Source organism: Zea mays, chromosome 1, assembly GCF_902167145.1.
Source record: "Zea mays cultivar B73 chromosome 1, Zm-B73-REFERENCE-NAM-5.0, whole genome shotgun sequence".
Lineage (NCBI taxonomy): Eukaryota > Viridiplantae > Streptophyta > Magnoliopsida > Poales > Poaceae > Zea > Zea mays.
Window position 1 is genome coordinate 257,307,238 of NC_050096.1, and position 17,845 is coordinate 257,325,082.

Genomic DNA, 17,845 nt, shown 5'->3' on the forward strand with positions numbered 1-17,845 from the left:
GGTGCACCGGACATGTCCGGTGGTGCACCGGACACTGTCCGGTGGTGCACCGGACAGTCCGGTGCGCCAGACCAGAGGTGCCTTCGGTTGGCCCTTTGCTCCTTTGTTGAATCCAAAACGTGATCTTTTTATTGGCTGAGTGTGAGCCTTTTACACCTGTATAATCTATACACTTGGGCAAACTAGTTAGTCCAATTATTTGTGTTGGGCAATTCAACCACCAAAATTATTTAGGAACTAGGTGTAAGCCTAATTCCCTTTCAGGATTCAACAAAGGAGCAAAGGGCCAACCGAAGGCACCTCTGGTCTGGCGCACCGGACTGTCCGGTGTGCCACCGGACAGTGTCCGGTGCACCACCGAACATGTCCGGTGCACCAGAGGACTCCAACTCGAACTCGCCACCTTCGGGAATTTCCAGAGGCACTCGCGCTATAATTCACCGGACTGTCCGGTGTACACCGGACAGTGTCCGGTGCTCCAAGGGAGGTCGGCCTCAGGAACTCGCCAGCTTCGGGAAACTCCAACGGCTAGTCCGCTATAATTCATTGGACATGTCCGGTGTGCACCGGACTGTCCGGTGCAACTCCGGAGCAACGGCTACTCAGCGCCAACGGCTACCTGCAGCGCATTTAATGCGCGCTCTGCGCGCGCAGAAGGCAGGCGCGCCCATTCTGGCACACCGGACAAGGAACAGTAGATGTCCGGAGGCGGGCCCACAAGTCAGAAGCTCCAACGGTCAGAATCCAACGGCAGTGATGACGTGGCGGGGGCACCGGACATGTCCGGTGTGCACCGGACTGTCCGGTGCGCCATCGAACAGACAGCCTCCCAACGACCACTTTTGGTGGTTGGGGCTATAAATACCCCAACCACCCCACCATTCATTGCATCCAAGTTTTTCCACTTCCCAACTACTACAAGAGCTCTAGCATTCAATTCTAGACACACCAAAGAGATCAAATCCTCTCCAAATTCCACACAACGCCATAGTGACTAGAGAGAGAGAGATTTGCTTGTGTTCTTTCGAGCTCTTGCGCTTGGATTGCTTTCTTCTTTCTTGATTCTTTCATTGCAATCAAACTCACTTGTAATTGAGGCAAGAGACACCAAACTTGTGGTGGTCCTTGTGGGAACTTTGTGTTCCAAGTGATTGAGAAGAGAAAGCTCACTCGATCCGTGGGATCGTTTGAGAGAGGGAAGGGTTGAAAGAGACCCGGCCTTTGTGGCCTCCTCAACGGGGAGTAGGTTTGCAAGAACCGAACCTCGGTAAAACAAATCCGCGTGTCACACTCTTCATTTGCTTGCGATTTGCTTTGCGCCCTCTCTCGCGGACTCGTTTCTTTATTACTAACGCTAACCCGGCTTGTAGTTGTGTTTATATTTGTAAATTTCAGTTTCGCCCTATTCACCCCCCTCTAGGCGACTATCAATAACAATTTATGTCTAGTTTATAGAAACTGGACATTTTTTTAAAAACCAAGAAGCATACAGAATGTTTAAAACGGAGGAAGGGTAGGCTTGTCATTATATATTGTAAAAACTAGAAACCAATAAACACCCTCACCTATTTTTTTTATAAACTATCTATAGAAATTGGTTTCTTACAAAATGGGGGGGGGGTGTGCTTCCAAACAAGTCCTTATTCTCTTTGTACCAAAATAGATACACTCATACACATCTTGTATTTCAAATAGTCAACTAATTTGAGTCTGAGAATTATATCAAATAATATCAATACTTACATATCCAAATAGATTTAATACAAAAAGTATGACATAATTAAGCTATTTTTTATTTCATATTGTGGATATTATTATATTCGTTATATATTTTAAAATTTTATAAATGTGTTGACTTCTTGAATTTTAGAATGTATACTTATTTTAGAATAGATGAGTATTTTATTTTGGCAATAAAAGTTGATAGTTCCTTACTTCCTCGACGTCGTATCCTTGTGACGTGGTAACGGAGATGGTGGGCCGGCAGGCCCGGCATCCTCCGGGCTCACATGTCATCTTTTCATCTTCTGGTCTTCTGGTTCTGAGTGTCTGTTCGTTTTTTTTTTCAATAAAAAAAAGAAAAAAGAAGAAGTGCATGTGCATAAACCTCTGCTCCCTCCGACTCCGACCTCTCTCGTCCGTCCCTCGCTCTCGCAAAAGCTCCGCTCTGCTTGTCGCAGTGTCCCTTGTCTGTTTCCCCTCGCCGGCTCGCCGCCACCGCCGCATCCACTTCTGCGCCGCGGCCGCCCATATTCCTCCGAGCGCATCTTCTCCTCGCATTACAGCACCGTAAAGCCGCATCATTTCCGGATCCCTACCTAGGCCGAAGCCGCAGCTCCCAATGGCGGCCGCCTCGTCGTTGCGTGTCACGTCTTTCGCCGCCACATGCCCTAGAGCGCGGGTGGGATCTGCCGGCCTCGGATCTGCCTGATGCACGGCTGGAGCTTTGAAGCTTTGCTGACATTGGCGGTGGTTTTCCCTTTCTTCAGCGCCCGGGGGCCTTGCTCGTTGCTGCGGCGGGGCGGACAGGTCTGGTGTTATGCATTCATCTCATTCAGTGATTACTGCCTCATTTCTAAGGTCCTTTTTAGACGCACATGTATCCACGCCAATATGTCTGTGTTGAAATGGACACGCATATATTGAGTTTAGAGCAACTCGAAGGAACTCTTTATATTCTGACTAATTTATAGGAATAGAGATTTCGGTGAAAAAGTATTCTCCAACAGCTTCTTTAACTTAATCTCCAAATATAAATATCTTCTGTTGCAGCCAAAGATGAAGAGGGAGGATAGCTCTCTAGAATGTATTTTGAATTCTTTATACCTTATCTAAACCTGAGTTCAAGCTAAGATCACTAACTCATTGTTATGCTGAATATGTGCATACTGTTTGAATTTATAAGATAAAAATTGATTAGGCGTACCTCTCTTTTTATAAACCATGGTATGCAAATGGCGCTTCAACCTGTGGGATTAAAGAAGAAAATACTGCTTAATGGTCTTTTCTTTTCTGTTTATAACATCTAGCTTTCTGTTTATAACTCGAGTTGAGGAAGTCATACTATAAAAATCTGAGGACATGCGGAATAGAAACACATTAGAATAAAGAAGCGACTAACGTTAATTCATGATACTTCATCTGAATCTGGTTAAAGCTGTGAAGGTAGAAGTGATTGTTCATAGAGTAAAAACTAGAAATTAATGATCTCACAGAGGTTTGCTGTATTAATTCATAATCCTGTCATATTATCTTGGATGCTGTTAGGTATCTTTGAATAAGATCCTTTGCAGACTGTACTCATACTTCCATCATAATGAAATATCACAACATAGGATTTGTTGTTGTGCATTGGCTTCTACTCCGTAAGATCTTAATATCATTTTTTGGTTGCATGCCTTTTGTGTTATATCATCATCTTTGTTTGGATGTGCATCTATCTCACTAGCTACTTAAGGGTGTGTTTGGTTTGGCTTTGGCTTTTGCTCCCTAAAAGCCAAACCAAAGGTTGGATTCAGAAAGCAGCTTTTTCTAAAAGCCGACTTTCTCGCAGTGTAAAACTGAAAGCACATCTGGACCTGCGTTTTGTGACTTTTAGATGGAACTGTGAAAATATATATGGAAGAATTTTTAGCGGCTTTTAGTGGTTTTCACCAAACGGTTTTTAGATTTTTAGCAGTTTATAGTTCACAATAACTTTTTTCACAGCTCACAGCCCACAACAGCTTTTTTTACAGCCACGCCCCAACCTAACAAACCCTAATACCTGTTTGGCTGTCCCAAATTTTCTCCATTTAGCCTTTGATTATGGGTTTATTATTTTTGTTAACGATGAACCATGAATTTCTTGCTATAATAGAAAACAGAAAACTGCAATGTGAAGTACAGCGGGTCGATGTCTTCAAAGAGCAATCCTGTTCTTTTGTCCTTAACCGTTTGGTTAATTACATCAAGTGTCCCTGAATATACAAGTGTCCCCTGAATATACATCACGTACCTAACACCACTCTACTGCCACCCCCCCTCTCCCCTTGCAAATTCACAGTATTTTAGGCCTCATCACTCATCAGTCGTAGCTTGTTGTCACAGTGCAGATTTCAGTATGTCTTTCAAGATTCAGCTATTGTCCTCCATTGCCATTTTTGCTTTTGCCTTGCATCTTCACCCTTGTGTGTCCACTGAGTTTCGCCGTGAGCTCTCCAGCTGGACCACTGGCATAGCTACGTGGTATGGCGATGCTAATGGCGCCGGAAGTGAAGGTAATAGTTACATAATCCATTGTCTCAACGGTCACCAATAATAGCTCACCTAAAACTGGCGTGTCCCTTGAATAGTTAATTTCTAATGAATGCATGTCTCAATTACACCCTTTGTAGGTGGTGCATGTGGGTACCAATATGCTGTTGACCAACCACCGTTCTCGTCCTTGATTGCTGCCGGCAGCCCCTTCATCTATGACTCTGGCAATGGATGTGGCTCTTGCTATCAGGTGTGTGCACCACTTTGTGATTGAGGCTATTGCATTCACCATTCAGGCATGGCTGCTGCTATTTGACATTTAGAAATGCTGATTCATCAGGTGGTATGCTCTAGCAATCAAGCTTGCTCTGGTTACCCGGTGACTGTTGTCATCACCGACCAGGGCCCTGGTGGTGGCCCATGCCTGAGCCAAGCAAGCGATGGCATGTGCATGAATGAGGGAGCCCACTTTGACATGAGTGGAACTGCATTTGGCGCCATGGCAAAGCCCGGAATGGCCGATCAACTCCGTGCTGCTGGCCTGCTACAAATCCAATACACTCGGTATGTACAGTGCTTCATGGACATAGCTGCACTGCACCAAAATGGCTGCTTGCAAGCAACTATGAACTACCCCATGTCTTCTAACCTATTTACGCTGACTTTTGTCACGATGCATGCATTTTATGGATATGCAGTGTGCAGTGTGAATGGCCTGGAGTTGATGTAACCTTCTCTGTTGACTCCGGCTCGAACCCGAACTATCTGGCTGTGCTCATCGAGTACGAGGACTGCGAGAGCGATCTTTCAGCCGTCGACATCATGCAGAGCTCAGCAGGGCAATGGGTGCCGATGCAGCATTCGTGGGGTGCAATCTGGAGGCTCGACTCTGGCTCTGCTCTTCAGGGCCCGTTCCACCTCCGCTTGACGTTCAGCTCAGGCCGGGTACTCATAGCCAGCAATGCCATACCTGCAGGATGGAATGCGGGTGTGGCGTACCGGGCAGGCGGAGTGGCGGTGACTAGGGCCAGGCCCAGGAGTGGTGGCAGCCAGGCCGGTGAGGCTGCTGCTGGAACATTTAGAGGTTTGGTGTATCACCTTCTGATGTTTGTGGTATTGGCGTTGTGAATTATGATGCAAATGCATCTTTGGTAGTTTAGAGGTGTAAATTTAACAAATTTAGGACTACCCAGGGATTTTAGATGTGCATTTTGATGTTTTCTTGTAGCTGAGGTCTGAGAGGGGGGAGTGATGTTAACGTTTTTGTTGTGGTTGAGTTATCAGCATGCAACTGATCAGGTTGGATGGTAGTCCTTGCATGTAAATACACATTTGGTGAAACTGTTTAGGTTAAGTCTTTAGTTCCTTTATGGAAGAGATGTCTTCTTTCTAGCTTTTTATTTGATTTCGAGGTGTTTTTCATGGATCGAATACCACTAGTCATTGAGTTAGTAAACAAATTGTTTTTCTGACAGTATTGAGTTGAAATTTGTTGTTTCGAGTTAAAAGATTGAGTTTGTAAATTACATGAGTCTTTAAACAAATGCTTTGAAGTACAAAGTGAGAATCCTACTTTTCAATTTTTCATCTGGAGAGTCTTAATCTCAGGTTTCGTAGTAGTTTTTTGTTACTGTACTGTAGCGCAGTGCAGTGAGAAGCGTAACTACATATCTGATCTCTGTAGTCTAATTCAGGACCAACGAGTTTGGCTAAACTTTCATCATTGGGCAACTCCCCGTACCAAACTGTAGTATGCACAGAGCACTGCTGAATTTCACGCTACGATTTTTGGCTCCTATAGGCGACAGAATACTTTCAAGACCATGAGATGCTTGATTTCCTGTTATTCCCTCCTAAGGACAGACTAGCCGGGTCGAGAGAATGTTAAATAAAAAGTGACACAAAATGGGACATGTTTGTATGATGACCTCGCTAACCTGACTAGGCTCAGTCAACCACAACCCTTCAAAACTGAGTACTTGAGGTTGCTGCCTGGGCTTGGCAAATTTGTTCGGTCAACAACCAAACAGACTCATAAGCGAAGAACATGCATGATTAGTTGCCTAAAATAGCTATTCTGTTGCTCCAAATTATCTCTCACTTTAGTTTTGTACTAAGTAAAGTTTCTCTAATTTTGACCAAGTTTATAGAAATAAAGATATTAACATATGCAGATTTAAACCTAATCGCTAGTAAAATTAGTTAACTAACAAATAGCTAGTCTATTCGTTTGGCTTTAATTCTTATCGGTTTCTCCTGTTTCTATATTGTTTTTGTCTCCATACATTGCAGCTGTAGAAGTCTAAACATGATACTTTAATCCGAAACAAACAATCCTGTTAACTAATTTGCTAAAAATAGCTAATAGCTAAACTATTAGTTAAGTGTTTAAATGTCTCTAGCTAATTTTAGCTGCTAACTGGCTCTAGAGTTTTCAAACACGCCCTAAAATTGTCGGCCGTGAACAACAATAATGTTGCCGACTTGCTGTCCATTTCTATCAGCTTAGCTGTCGTGTTGTAAGCTTAGACACAACATAAGAGAATCGATGCTATTTGTTCTTCCACACTAGTCTCTTCTAGCTACGATAACCCCATAATTCTCCCTCTCAGTTCGGATGGTGACGTGGCCGCCACGTGGGGTGGCTGATACTTGACTGACAGTGATGGGCTGATGGCATCCATCTAGCAAACTGCAAACCAGGTCATCTCTGAATTTCCCCAACAAAGAGCGAGCATAAACCCCGCTATACCCGCTTCCTTCTCTCCAATCTCCGGTGCTCGCATCCCGCTCCGCCTCCATGCGCCGCGGCAGTTCCACGACGCCAGTCCTCTCACCTCTGTCCTGACCCAACACCCGGGCGGCTGGAACCCGCAGGTGCGCTTAGTGCCGCTCGAGGAGGCTCGCCGTTTGCTGGATTCGTTCTGTCCTTTGCCGGCCGGCATTGTGCCCTCCGCGGCGGCGACAGGGGCGTGCGCGGTGCTGCTGTAGGGGAGGGTGACGGCCATCTCCCTGGTCGGCCGCGGCCCGGGCTGGTGGCGTGCGGTTGCGTCTCGACTCTGCTTTTTACCGTTGCTTGCTACTCTATCTACCGCCTGTACAGGTCTACTGAAATTCCACTATTCTGCCGTTGTATGCTTTGTGCTGTTGTTGAGCAGAGGAAGACGGATTCACAAAGCACGGTGCTCCCCAAGTCTAGCAGGTAAGACCGTAAGACCCTCAGCTGTCGTCCTTATTGGTAGCTTTGTTCAGAGTGGTAATCATTTTTAAGAAAAATGGTACAGTAATGGATAATTTACACTTCATGTTCCAGTATTATACTGTACATATTACAAAGGTCTGGTTCTCTTTTTCAGAGGAACCAGAGTTCACTCAGTATAGGTTATTTTTTATCTCGGTAGCTCCAGTCTATATTTAATTACACGTAGAGTAGGTACCATAGTTATATATATATATAGTCATATATATAACACTATATATAGATATATACTTATATAGTGTAGACTATAGAGACTTGCAGCAGTATAAATAGTCCAATATTCAATCTTGAATAGTCTAAAACAGCAGTACATCTAGCTTACTAGACCATAACAGCAGCAACAAGTTTATTCAATACTTGAATAGTTCATAACAGCACAGCAGCAACAAATTTATATGAAACTGCAAGTCTATAACTTACTAGACCAGTAGACCATGACCAAGAAGGCTTCAGATGAGGAGCTCATCTCTAGTCCCTGTGTTCTCTTTTCTCCCAGCCGATGTAGAGAGAAAGATGTTGCTATGTTGGAGCCTTGGAGGGAGAGAGAAGGGTGAAAAAGGGAGAAGGAAGGGAGCTGTGAGAGAGAAGGGTGTTTTCTGATTTTCACCCAGCCGTCAGGGAAACTGAAAAGACAGGTAGAGCTGGGGGCGGCTACCTCTATTAATCATGGGCCAGTCCAGTCAAACATACTGTTGGACTACCCGAGCACAGACTGGACTGTTGGGGCCAGTCTAGGCTGTTGGACTACCTCTATTAATCGCGACTGATCGGCTCCTAGGCGATTAATCGTTCCATATCGTCGCCTAATCGGACGATATGGACGATCAGTAACACTAATTGAGTCGAACACCCTAATCGAGCACAGAGAAACGATCAGCCCGACTAATCGCGCTAATCGCGATTAGCCGGACGATCTGAAAACAATGGTAGGTACTAATATATGCACGCCTGAGCATTGCTGGAACAAATTGTGCATTTGTGTTTGATATAAAAGACGCCTGTAGGTGGCAGTTACTGACCCAAAGATAATTATAGCATAGGTGGCTCTCTGATGTGTCTAGTCTTTGTGAAAGTATGGTTAAAAAGGTTCGGATGAGGGGATTGAATGGCAAGTTCTTATCTCGGTTGTTTTATGGCCTGAATGTGCTCGTGCCAAGCCAAAATTTTGCTTGTACTCCATCCATTCCAAATTATAAGATGTTTTGTTTTTTTAGATTCATTTTGCTATGCATGTAGATATGCACTATGTCTAGATATATAGTAAAGAATATATCTAGAAAACCAAAACATCTTATAATTTGGATAGATGGAGTATAAAATTCCTTGTAGGAAGCAATTACTTGATCATTCTAGACTCATTTGCACAAGGTTTATGTTAGAAGCACATTTTATGTTGACCCATTTGCACACTAATTTGCACCCTGAAGCCAGTTGTAAAGTGAGCGTGCGAATTGGATGGTCTGATGGTTGTGCGAGCGTACAAATTGGATGTTCTGTTTATGATCTGCTTGAGTTCATTCAACTAGATCTAAAGTTGTAAACTGTAAAGTTATCAAAATTCAAAAGCAATGATGTCATCTTATCGGCATAGTACTTTGACTTGTGTGAATCTTGTTACCATGTTAATTTACAGAGACTTGTGACAGAATACATGTCAGGATATCACGAATTCTATGCAGAGGTTAAAATTGTTTAGAAATTAGTTGATCATGAGTAGCTAATCTTTGATAAACCGCGGCCTAGTGTGAGGATATAGATGAAAGTATTCTCAGACTGTTTGTGTTTTTAGATTGACTTTTGATTGCTGCCATATCAGTATATCTTTCATGAAAATCCAGGTTAGGATAAAATCCATTAAAGTTAGTATATTCTTGCCTCCAGAGACTCTCGCGAAGTAAGAAATTGAAACTAATGGACTAAAACACGTTTTGTTGCATTGCATGCATAATTGGGACTTATCAGATCACTTACGTTTACCACTCTGTAGGAGTTCAACTTGGTAACTCTGACCTAGAGTTACACCTACCTGCTCTAACTTCTGTCCACAAGTCCGCAACCACCTCGAGTCCTCCACTTATTTAGTTTTTCTGTGGATGTTTTGAAGTATTGGTCACTATCTAATATGTGCAAGGTGATAGCATATGACAAGAATGCAAGGAACACCAAATTGTGGAAAATTGCACTCCACAAACCTATCATACCATCTTTGAGAGTGTTAGATGTAATAAAATTTGGTTCAATTTTAATTGAATTGCATATTTTAAGGTTTTCCTTGGGTTAATAAAAAAGAAACTTATTAGTAAAGTCTGAGTAACAATTTAGGATCTCGTGCAAATATTTTGACTTCGTTAGTATGGGATGCCTTGTCATAACAATTTAGTTGAACATGCTTCATTAGCAGGCAACTGAACTCTTCTAAATTCCTCTCCGTGCTACTTGACACAGGGTGTGTTGTATGGCTTCCACGCTCCAGCTGTTGTTTTCCATTGCCATCACAGCTTTGGCCTTTTTCCTCCACCCATGCGCATCGACTGATGAGTTCCACCGTGAGCTCTACGGTTGGTCCAATGGCATCGCTACATGGTATGGCGCAGCTGATGGCGCTGGAACTGACGGTAAGACATTGAGTAAAATAAAAATCAATGCATCATTGCCACCAATTAATTACCACATATTAGCTCCACCAAACTGGTCTGCCTTGCAAAGTAATAATTTATATGAAATTTGCAACCAAATATGGTGCAGGTGGTGCGTGTGGATACCAGAATGCTGTGGACCAGCCACCTTTCTCATCCATGATTGCCGCTGGCTGCTCTTCCATCTACGACTCTGGCAAGGGCTGTGGCTCTTGCTATCAGGTGCGTATACTTCAGAGATTCGGACCTCCCTTCACTCAAGTACGCCTGCCTTTTGACATCTGTAAACTTGATTATTCATCAGGCTGTATGCACCGGCAATGACGCTTGCTCCGGTAACCCGGTGACTGTCGTCATCACCGACGAGTGCCCCGATTGCCCGTGTCCTGATGAGCAGGTCCACTTCGACATGAGCGGGACAGCGTTCGGTGCCTTGGCGAAGCCCGGGCAGGAGAGCCAGCTGCGTGGCGCCGGCGCCATCCAAATCCAGTATACCCGGTATGTTGTGCGCATGAATGCATGCTTAACGCTTCTTCGAAAGAGATTTTTCTACACTGATGCCATGTGTTTCTTGAGTTGTATAAACGCCATGCCCTATATTGTGCAGGGTGCAGTGCGAGTGGCCTGGCGTGGACGTGACCTTCTCGGTGGAGCCGGGCTCCAACCCGAACTACCTGGCCGTGCTGATCGAGTACGAGGATAGCGACAGCGACCTCGACTCCGTGGACATGATGCAGACGCAGGGCGGGACGACGGGGCAGTGGGTGCCGATGCAGCAGTCGTGGGGCGCCGTGTGGAAGATCAACTCCGGCTCCGTCCTCCAGGGCCCCTTCAACATCCGCCTCACCTTCAGCTCTGGCAGGGCGCTCGTCGCCAGCAACGCCATACCTGCGGGGTGGAACGCCGGCGTCGCGTACCGGTCTGGCGGCGTGGCTGTGACGAGGGCCAGGCCCAGGAGCGGTGCCTGCCGGGGCTACGAGGCTGCCGGGACACTGGATGGTTTGGTGCATCGTCACCTCGTCGTGTTGTTGTTACTGGTGTTATTGACGCTGTGAGCCGAGATGCGATGCAATTTTGCTGGTTCTGGGAGCGTGCGAGTTTGGGCTACATGGACTGAGTAGCTCTGTGTATTTTTCTTGCATCGCATCGTAGTGGATGGATTACTGCGTCGTATTGTGGACATGTCTGGTGGTTATCAAATGTCCGTCCATATAATACTCCTTCCACCTCAAAATAAATAAAATTTCAGAAGTCAAACTATCTTGAATCGAACTAATTTTATATAAAAAGATAATAATATCTATGACATCAAACAATGGCATTTTTCTAAAAAAATTATAATATATCTAGTGATACGATTTGGTATTTTGATTTATAAATAATGATGTTTTTTTAAAAAATAATTAAAGTTAAAACAATTTGACTTATGGTAAAAGTCTAAAATTAATTTAATTTGGGACGGGGTGATTATGATGGGCGCATTTCACTGCGTCTGCACGTTATGACATGTTGTTCTCGTGTTTATCCTTGTTCACTACCAGACTCACTTCTTTGTCAAGCTTCCCACCATTTTAAAACCAAATTTATGTGTTTTGTGTGGTAAGATTCGAATTCGCAACCCCTTGCGCACGCATAACCTCCTCTACCACTATAACACTATTTCAATTGTGTTTATATTACGTTTTCATTCCTCGTATATTATAACAAAACGAAAGTAATTTGATCATTTGAGCCACTAAATGAATTCAATTAAAATGGTTATCAATTATAAAGTTGCATAAATTTCAAGATCTACAACTTCTATTTTGATAGTTTCTACATTCGAGACCGTTTACGAAATTTTAATTTCAAATTTAAAAACTTCACACGAATTTTTCTATGATAAGATGATTTCAAATAAAAAATTGTCAATGACAAAGTTTCATTACATTTCAAGACCTATTTGGTGTTTTTTTTAGCTGAGATAGTTTGTAAAATTCAAACATAGTTTTTCGTGATAAGATGATTTCAAACCAAAACATTGTCAACTACAAAGTTTCATAACTCTTCAAGATCTACAACTTTCATGTTGTTGGTTTTTTCATTCGAGGTTGTTTTTAAAATTCAGAATTTAAATTTTTTTAAATTCAGACGTAGTTTTCGTTGAGCAGATGACTTCAAATGAAAAGGTTGCAAACTACAAAATTCTATACTTCTCAAGATCTATAAAGTTTATTTTAGTTGCTTGGCCATTTGTTCATACCACATGATGGTTCTAACATTATGCACAAATTTTATACATCTCACTCGTAGTTTCATAAACTACGAACAAATTTTCTTTTATTTTGTCATATGAATAAATGGTCAAAATATAAATTATACATCTTGGTGAGTTATATAAATTTATAGTTGAAAACTTTTTCGTTTGGATTAATTTACTGTTTCAAATTTGATTTTAAAATTGTTTGGTGCATTGACATTTATCGTTACAAAGAACTATACACATACTTCTGGCCTACATTTGTTTACACATGCATGCCTGATTCATTCCTGCTATACGAGAGGCCCTTCAAAATCAAAACTACACAAGCGCGCGCGAACTCTTCGTTCGTCCGGCGTATTACTGCTACCAGTACCACCACCCCGGTATCCATTCCCACCTCCTCACGGCGTACCAGTTCCAACCGTTCAGGCGTTCACCTTCTCCCAGAGACACGTGGTCCTCCGCGCGCACCCACGCAACGGTCGGACGGCGTGTCGCCGTCCCGAAGCCGTATCACCCCGGCAGTGTAGGCCCGGGCGCCGTCCTCCGCGGACGCCAGCCTGAGGCGGTAGGCGTCGCCGGCGCGGTGGCGGAGGCGGCAGGAGCCGGAGCCCGCCGGCAGCCGGAGCACCTTGACGGCGCAGGCCTTCTCCAGGTCCGGCGTGGCGTGGAGCCGCGCGGGGAGGTCGATGGTGAAGTTGCCGGACTCGTCCGTCGTCGCGGCCACCAGCGCGAGGCTGTCCGGTTCGTCGCTGGGAATGGGATGCTGGCTCTCGCAGTCGCAGGTCACTGCTACCTTAGCACCTGATGACCACCATAGAAGAAGAAAAACGATCGTCATTGGATCGCCCCGGCCAATGGAAAACATGTGGAGATGGGCTGATGCCTGATGGCTAGCTAGCTAGCTGTCAGTAAAGAGCAAGCGGTACTGCTGATGTGTTAGCTGATGCTGGGTATATACAATTCCTTTCCTGCAGGAACTCTATCTCGATTAGTTTTTGAGGATATAGTACTGTGAATATTATTATTTTTGATACGGAAACTAATCACGGCACGATCGTTGACGGCGACGGGAGACGAAGGGCGGCTACTATACGGATTATTGGAGTCCACTCGGAGTCGGAGCGCACCGGCCAGTTCGGAGATGTAACAGGGGCGAGCAAATTTCTCCCCCCAATCGATCGGAGGAAAATGGCTGATGAATGCATGCACATCTATCTAAATCAAAGCGCGGATTCTAAGACCACTTTGAGTCCGTGGCGATAGCACCGGCCTGCGCTGCATGCCATCGTACGCGCATCAAGTCGGATTCAGACTAGGGATGGCAGGGGTAAGGTACCCAGTGGGCACACGAAGTCATACCCATACCCACTAGAAAAAAATTGACCCATACCTATACGCACTACCCATCATGGGTACAAAATTACGCCATACCCATACCCACCATGGGTAGCGGGTACCCATCGGGTACCCATACCCATTAACATCACGATAGACATGATCATTTGAATCGCAAAAATAAGTACCAGCATAACAAATGTATCGAACCCAACATAATTTTATCACAGGTGCAACAATATTCAACATTAAATGGCAATATCATGCCTTCAAATCACATAAAACATAGCATTGATTCTACCCATGCCCTAATAGGTTTTTTACCCATCGGGAGCAAATTCATTTTATATGAGACATATAAATACGGATCCACGTGTCATATATTAGCGGGTTCCCCATCGGGTAGCGGGTACGTGGTAATAGAGAACATACCCACGCCCACCGTACCCGATGGGCATAAAAAATGACCCAATAAAATACCCATGGATATCAAAATCCGCCATATCCGTGCCCTAATAGGGTTTTTACCCATCGGGTTTCGGGTTTCGGGTACCCATTGCCATCCCTAATTCAGACAGCAGCGCGGCTAGCTAGAGATGCGTTAGATAGCTCGCTTTCATCAGTGGAGCCACACTGTCCGTCTCGTCTTTCGTCGTCTGGAATGGATTGTGCCACTTGCAGAAAGGATGAGAGCATTTGGCCCACGCCCGCCTCAGAGACTAGTGTGTAGTGTGGCTTTTAGGCGCTTTTTGCTTGAGTAGTAGACGGAGAGCAGGGAGAATTAGGCGAGCTAACCTTGTCTACGAGCACGACGTCTCTACGACACACACACACGCAAGAACGAACTTGGATAACATTCAATAGAAAGGATATGTTGTTGCAACAAATCTGCAACAAAGCATACCTAATAATTCCTCTTCTCCGGCCGCGGCGCTGATATGAGGGGGGCAGACATATACCTAAAACTAGTGTATCTTCTAGCATGCATGCTTCTATATGCATATATATACAAGAACTTTTCTTCTTCTTCTTTTAACCGCGCAGGGAGATTAACGGCCACACACTAGTGTGTGTATAAAAAAATGTTCTCTCTTCTTCCTGCACGGCTAAGCTACAATGAAGCCAAGCGAGAGAGCAGAGAAGAGAAGAGAAGGGGACAGCGTATACGAATGTTCGTTGAATCTGCTTCACCCTGTGCTAGTGGTACGGGCGGCGTACGTGGTCACAGACAGAACCGCTGGAAGGCTTCGGCAAGCTCCGCTACTGCACCAAACGGTCGCTAAACGTAACGACCTTTTTTTTGGGGAAGCCAAGCAAGCGGTACTACCGCTCGTGAACCCGTTGCTTTGGCGACGCGGACGCCGTCCTCCCGTCCCGTCCTGTCCCTGCGTGAGGCACGTACGTGACCAGCAAGCGCTAAGCACGCCGTGCGCCCGTGCTCGATCGACGACTAGCTAGTCCCCGCGCTCGCTGTCCACGGAGAGAGGACGACAAGGTCGTCGTCGTGCGTACTCGACCCTCCTCCGTTGGAGACGACCTTGCTTTGCCTCCTGGCCGGCTTTCTGTTCTGCTGCCATGGCCCAGCCGGCAACTAACCCGTCTGCATGCGTTAACCGGCCAACAACCAGAGGCGCCACCGCGCGCGCGCGCGAAAAGGACCAGCCGCCTGCTCGCTCGTCTCTGTCTCTGAATGTGACTCGATCAGCGGAGGCTCTGGCACGCACGCACGCGCTGCTGGCTGCTGCGTAGACGACGGCGCAGAGATCATTTGTTTAATTATTGATTAGTTTACAGCATATGGGACAGATGTCTGGCGGCCGCCCCGGGCCGGCCGGCCGGCCGGCGACAGCTCTACCTTCTTCATCAATCAGCCAAGATTATATCGACCGGCCGGACACAATTTGGCTACTGAACTAGTCAATTTGGCTACTGCTCTACCTGGATTTCAATGCCCAATTTGGCTACTGAACTAGTGAATCCAGGTGCTTGCGTTTGCGTGGGTGGAATGAACAAACAACAACAGCGGCGGCGGCAGCAGCAGATAGGATCATAGGAGTAGTTAAACGGGACAAGGAAGAGAGCGAGGAACTCAAAAAATTCACCTGCCATCTCCAAGGCGAGGAGGGGGGAGCCGGGGCGGAGGCAGAGCTCGCAGGTGAGTTGCCCGGACACGGACACCGACGACACCGGCTCCTCGCCGTACCCGGCAATGCGCGCGAGCTCCGCCGCCGAGAAGTACGCCTCCATCGGCAACGCTTCCTCCTCCGCCGCCGCTGCCGCCGTGGCCGCCGCCAGGAGCAGCATCAAGACGACGGCGGCGGCGGGCTCTCTGGTGGTCCTCCGCGCCATCTTTGTTTGGCTTCGATCTTCGCTCTCTACGACTCTTCCTCTCTGTTGTTGTTGTTGTTGTTGGACCCGGACCGAACCCATGGGTGTGGCGTTGAGGTATTATACTGGTTCGTCACGTTGACGCGCGCCGGGGAGGAAAGGAAGCGTGGCGTGGGTGGGCCGTGGGTACAGATGTCCAATAAGCACGAGGCCCGCGAGTCCGGCACGAAGCCCGCTTTTTGGGTCCGGTCCGAGCCCGGCACGACCTGGTTATATGCGGGCCCGGGCCGGCCCGGCACGAATAAGCGGGCTGGGCTCGGACAGGAAATTAGGCAAGGTGGGCTAGCCCGGCACGGCCCGTTTAGCTCTAAGCCCGTTAAACCCGTTTTTTTTACACTAAAACGTGCTTTTCGGCCCGCATAGCCCGCTTTTCGACCCGTTTTTTTCGTGCTCGGCCCGTTTAGGCCCGTTGCGGGCCAGGCTCGGACAAGAAATTGAGCTCGCGTGCTTAGCCGGCCCGACCCGGTTTTTTAATCGTGCCTGGCGGGCCGGGCCCAAAACGGGCCGGGCTTCACCGGGCCCGGGCCGGACCGGGCCCGGGCGGCCCGTTTGGACATCTCTAGCCGTGGGCGTGCGCTCCATGTATGTGACAGGAGGATATCCTGTGCGTCGTGCGTTGGGTCCATTTGCAATTGGGCGATACGCCAGGTCGGCCACGCGTCCGGGTGGGTGGTGGTTCTGGTGTCGCGCGGTCGTCGTGGTTTCGGTGTAACCGTGGCTGGACTGCTGGAGGGCCGCACGTCCGGTGTTGGAAATTGGAATGGTTCTCCACCTACTAGTATATATACTAGTAGCTAGCGCGCGCCCTGCGCGCGTGGTGAAAACGACGAACTGGTTTCTGACGAAGTTAGAGAAGACGCAGTAGGCAGTATGGCTGAATGCACTATTGCTGAAGAAGCAAGAGAGGCAGCTAGGATGCGGTGGCCCGAGGAAGGAGGTGGAACTGGGATGTGGCGGCCCGACACGAATTCGAACAGGAGGTGGGAGGGGATGAAAATATAAGGCGTCAATGAAGAAGTACCTCTGTACCTGCATCGCCTTCTTCTCCTCTGCTCCGCGCGGGTGCGTCTGCTCTTTCGCCCAGCGCTAGAAGGTGATGTTTTCTCCCTTTGTTTTTTATCAGCCCTTTGTTTTGTTTTTTAATCGCGTTCTGGATTTGTTTTTTTATCAGCCCTTTGTTTTGTTTTTTAATCACGTTCTGGATGTTTCCAGCACGGATCCGAAGGCGAGCGCAACGTCTCGCAAAGGTTGATGTACAACGTTGATTCACGATCTGACGACAGGAATTAATTAAGCTAACGTGGCCGAACGGAGGACGCGGTTTCCGTCCGTGTTTGTTATATAGAATAGAAAATATGGGCTGCTCCAGTGCTCCTGCTCATATGTGTCTGCATAACTATTATTCTACTCCATAAACTACTAGTACTTTTCCTTCAGTGTTGTGTCACCGCTATCATCCTCTCACCCACGTCTCTTCTTCCGACCTCCCGGTCCACTCCCCTCGTTCACTTCCACGTATCCTTTCATTTTTCCATCTCGCCGTCTGTCTAACCTGTGTCTTCCGTTCTTAGGTTACTTTCCACCCTACACGATATATAACATCTTTTGACATAGTCAAGCGGATGGTTCACGGTTGATACCAATCGCCCCGGGAAACTGTGGTAGGAGTATAGAACGGTTTGGGGCGTCCAAGCAGCGTTTCAAATCGAGACGTCCTCACCCGCGTCGTTTGTGTGATGGGCT

The 17,845-nt window shown here is 46.5% G+C and overlaps 3 protein-coding genes across 6 annotated transcripts; 2 read left to right on the forward strand and 1 right to left on the reverse strand.

Annotated features, from left to right (window-relative positions):
* The first annotated feature begins 2,070 nt into the window (after positions 1-2,070).
* Positions 2,071-5,713, forward strand: LOC100282185 (beta-expansin 4). Of its 3 annotated transcripts, none has more exons than XM_035967001.1 (5): positions 2,071-2,529; positions 4,095-4,259; positions 4,377-4,489; positions 4,580-4,803; positions 4,938-5,713. In XM_035967001.1, the coding sequence occupies exons 2-5, from the start codon at positions 4,103-4,105 to the stop codon at positions 5,365-5,367; spliced, it is 924 nt and encodes a 307-aa protein (XP_035822894.1). In that variant the 5' UTR covers positions 2,071-2,529; positions 4,095-4,102; the 3' UTR covers positions 5,368-5,713. The 3 variants fall into 3 exon arrangements, with proteins under 3 accessions (XP_035822894.1, XP_035822893.1, NP_001148569.2); NM_001155097.2 differs by having other exon boundaries at positions 2,134-2,529; positions 4,090-4,259; positions 4,938-5,610; XM_035967000.1 differs by having other exon boundaries at positions 2,071-4,259.
* Positions 5,714-6,921: 1,208 nt separating this feature from the next.
* On the forward strand, positions 6,922-11,407 carry LOC100282108 (uncharacterized). 2 transcript variants are annotated; one of them, NM_001155021.2, is made up of 6 exons: positions 6,922-7,284; positions 7,398-7,441; positions 9,944-10,113; positions 10,244-10,356; positions 10,439-10,632; positions 10,742-11,407. In NM_001155021.2, exons 3-6 carry the CDS (start codon positions 9,954-9,956, stop codon positions 11,187-11,189), a joined length of 915 nt encoding a protein of 304 aa, NP_001148493.1. In that variant the 5' UTR covers positions 6,922-7,284; positions 7,398-7,441; positions 9,944-9,953; the 3' UTR covers positions 11,190-11,407. The 2 variants fall into 2 exon arrangements, with proteins under 2 accessions (NP_001148493.1, NP_001398926.1); NM_001411997.1 differs by having other exon boundaries at positions 6,922-7,441.
* Positions 11,408-12,570: 1,163 nt separating this feature from the next.
* Positions 12,571-15,974, reverse strand: LOC100193369 (uncharacterized). Its single transcript, NM_001138499.2, has 2 exons — positions 15,817-15,974; positions 12,571-13,180 (listed from the first exon to the last, which is right to left on the reverse strand). Exons 1-2 carry the CDS (start codon positions 15,959-15,961, stop codon positions 12,810-12,812), a joined length of 516 nt encoding a protein of 171 aa, NP_001131971.2. The 5' UTR covers positions 15,962-15,974; the 3' UTR covers positions 12,571-12,809.
* Positions 15,975-17,845: the final 1,871 nt, after the last annotated feature.

Coding starts and splice junctions, on each gene's coding strand:
- LOC100282185 (XM_035967000.1), top strand. CDS start 4,103: ATGTCTTTCAAGATTCAGCTATTGTCCTCCATTGCCATTTTTGCTTTT. Junction 4,260..4,376: donor TAATGGCGCCGGAAGTGAAG/GTAATAGTTACA, acceptor CACCCTTTGTAG/GTGGTGCATGTGGGTACCAA. Junction 4,804..4,937: donor CTACAAATCCAATACACTCG/GTATGTACAGTG, acceptor ATGGATATGCAG/TGTGCAGTGTGAATGGCCTG.
- LOC100193369 (NM_001138499.2), bottom strand. CDS start 15,961: ATGGAGGCGTACTTCTCGGCGGCGGAGCTCGCGCGCATTGCCGGGTAC. Junction 13,181..15,816: donor CCTCGCCTTGGAGATGGCAG/GTGAATTTTTTG, acceptor GGTGGTCATCAG/GTGCTAAGGTAGCAGTGACC.
- LOC100282108 (NM_001411997.1), top strand. CDS start 7,374: ATGCTTTGTGCTGTTGTTGAGCAGAGGAAGACGGATTCACAAAGCACG. Junction 10,114..10,243: donor TGATGGCGCTGGAACTGACG/GTAAGACATTGA, acceptor AATATGGTGCAG/GTGGTGCGTGTGGATACCAG. Junction 10,633..10,741: donor ATCCAAATCCAGTATACCCG/GTATGTTGTGCG, acceptor TATATTGTGCAG/GGTGCAGTGCGAGTGGCCTG.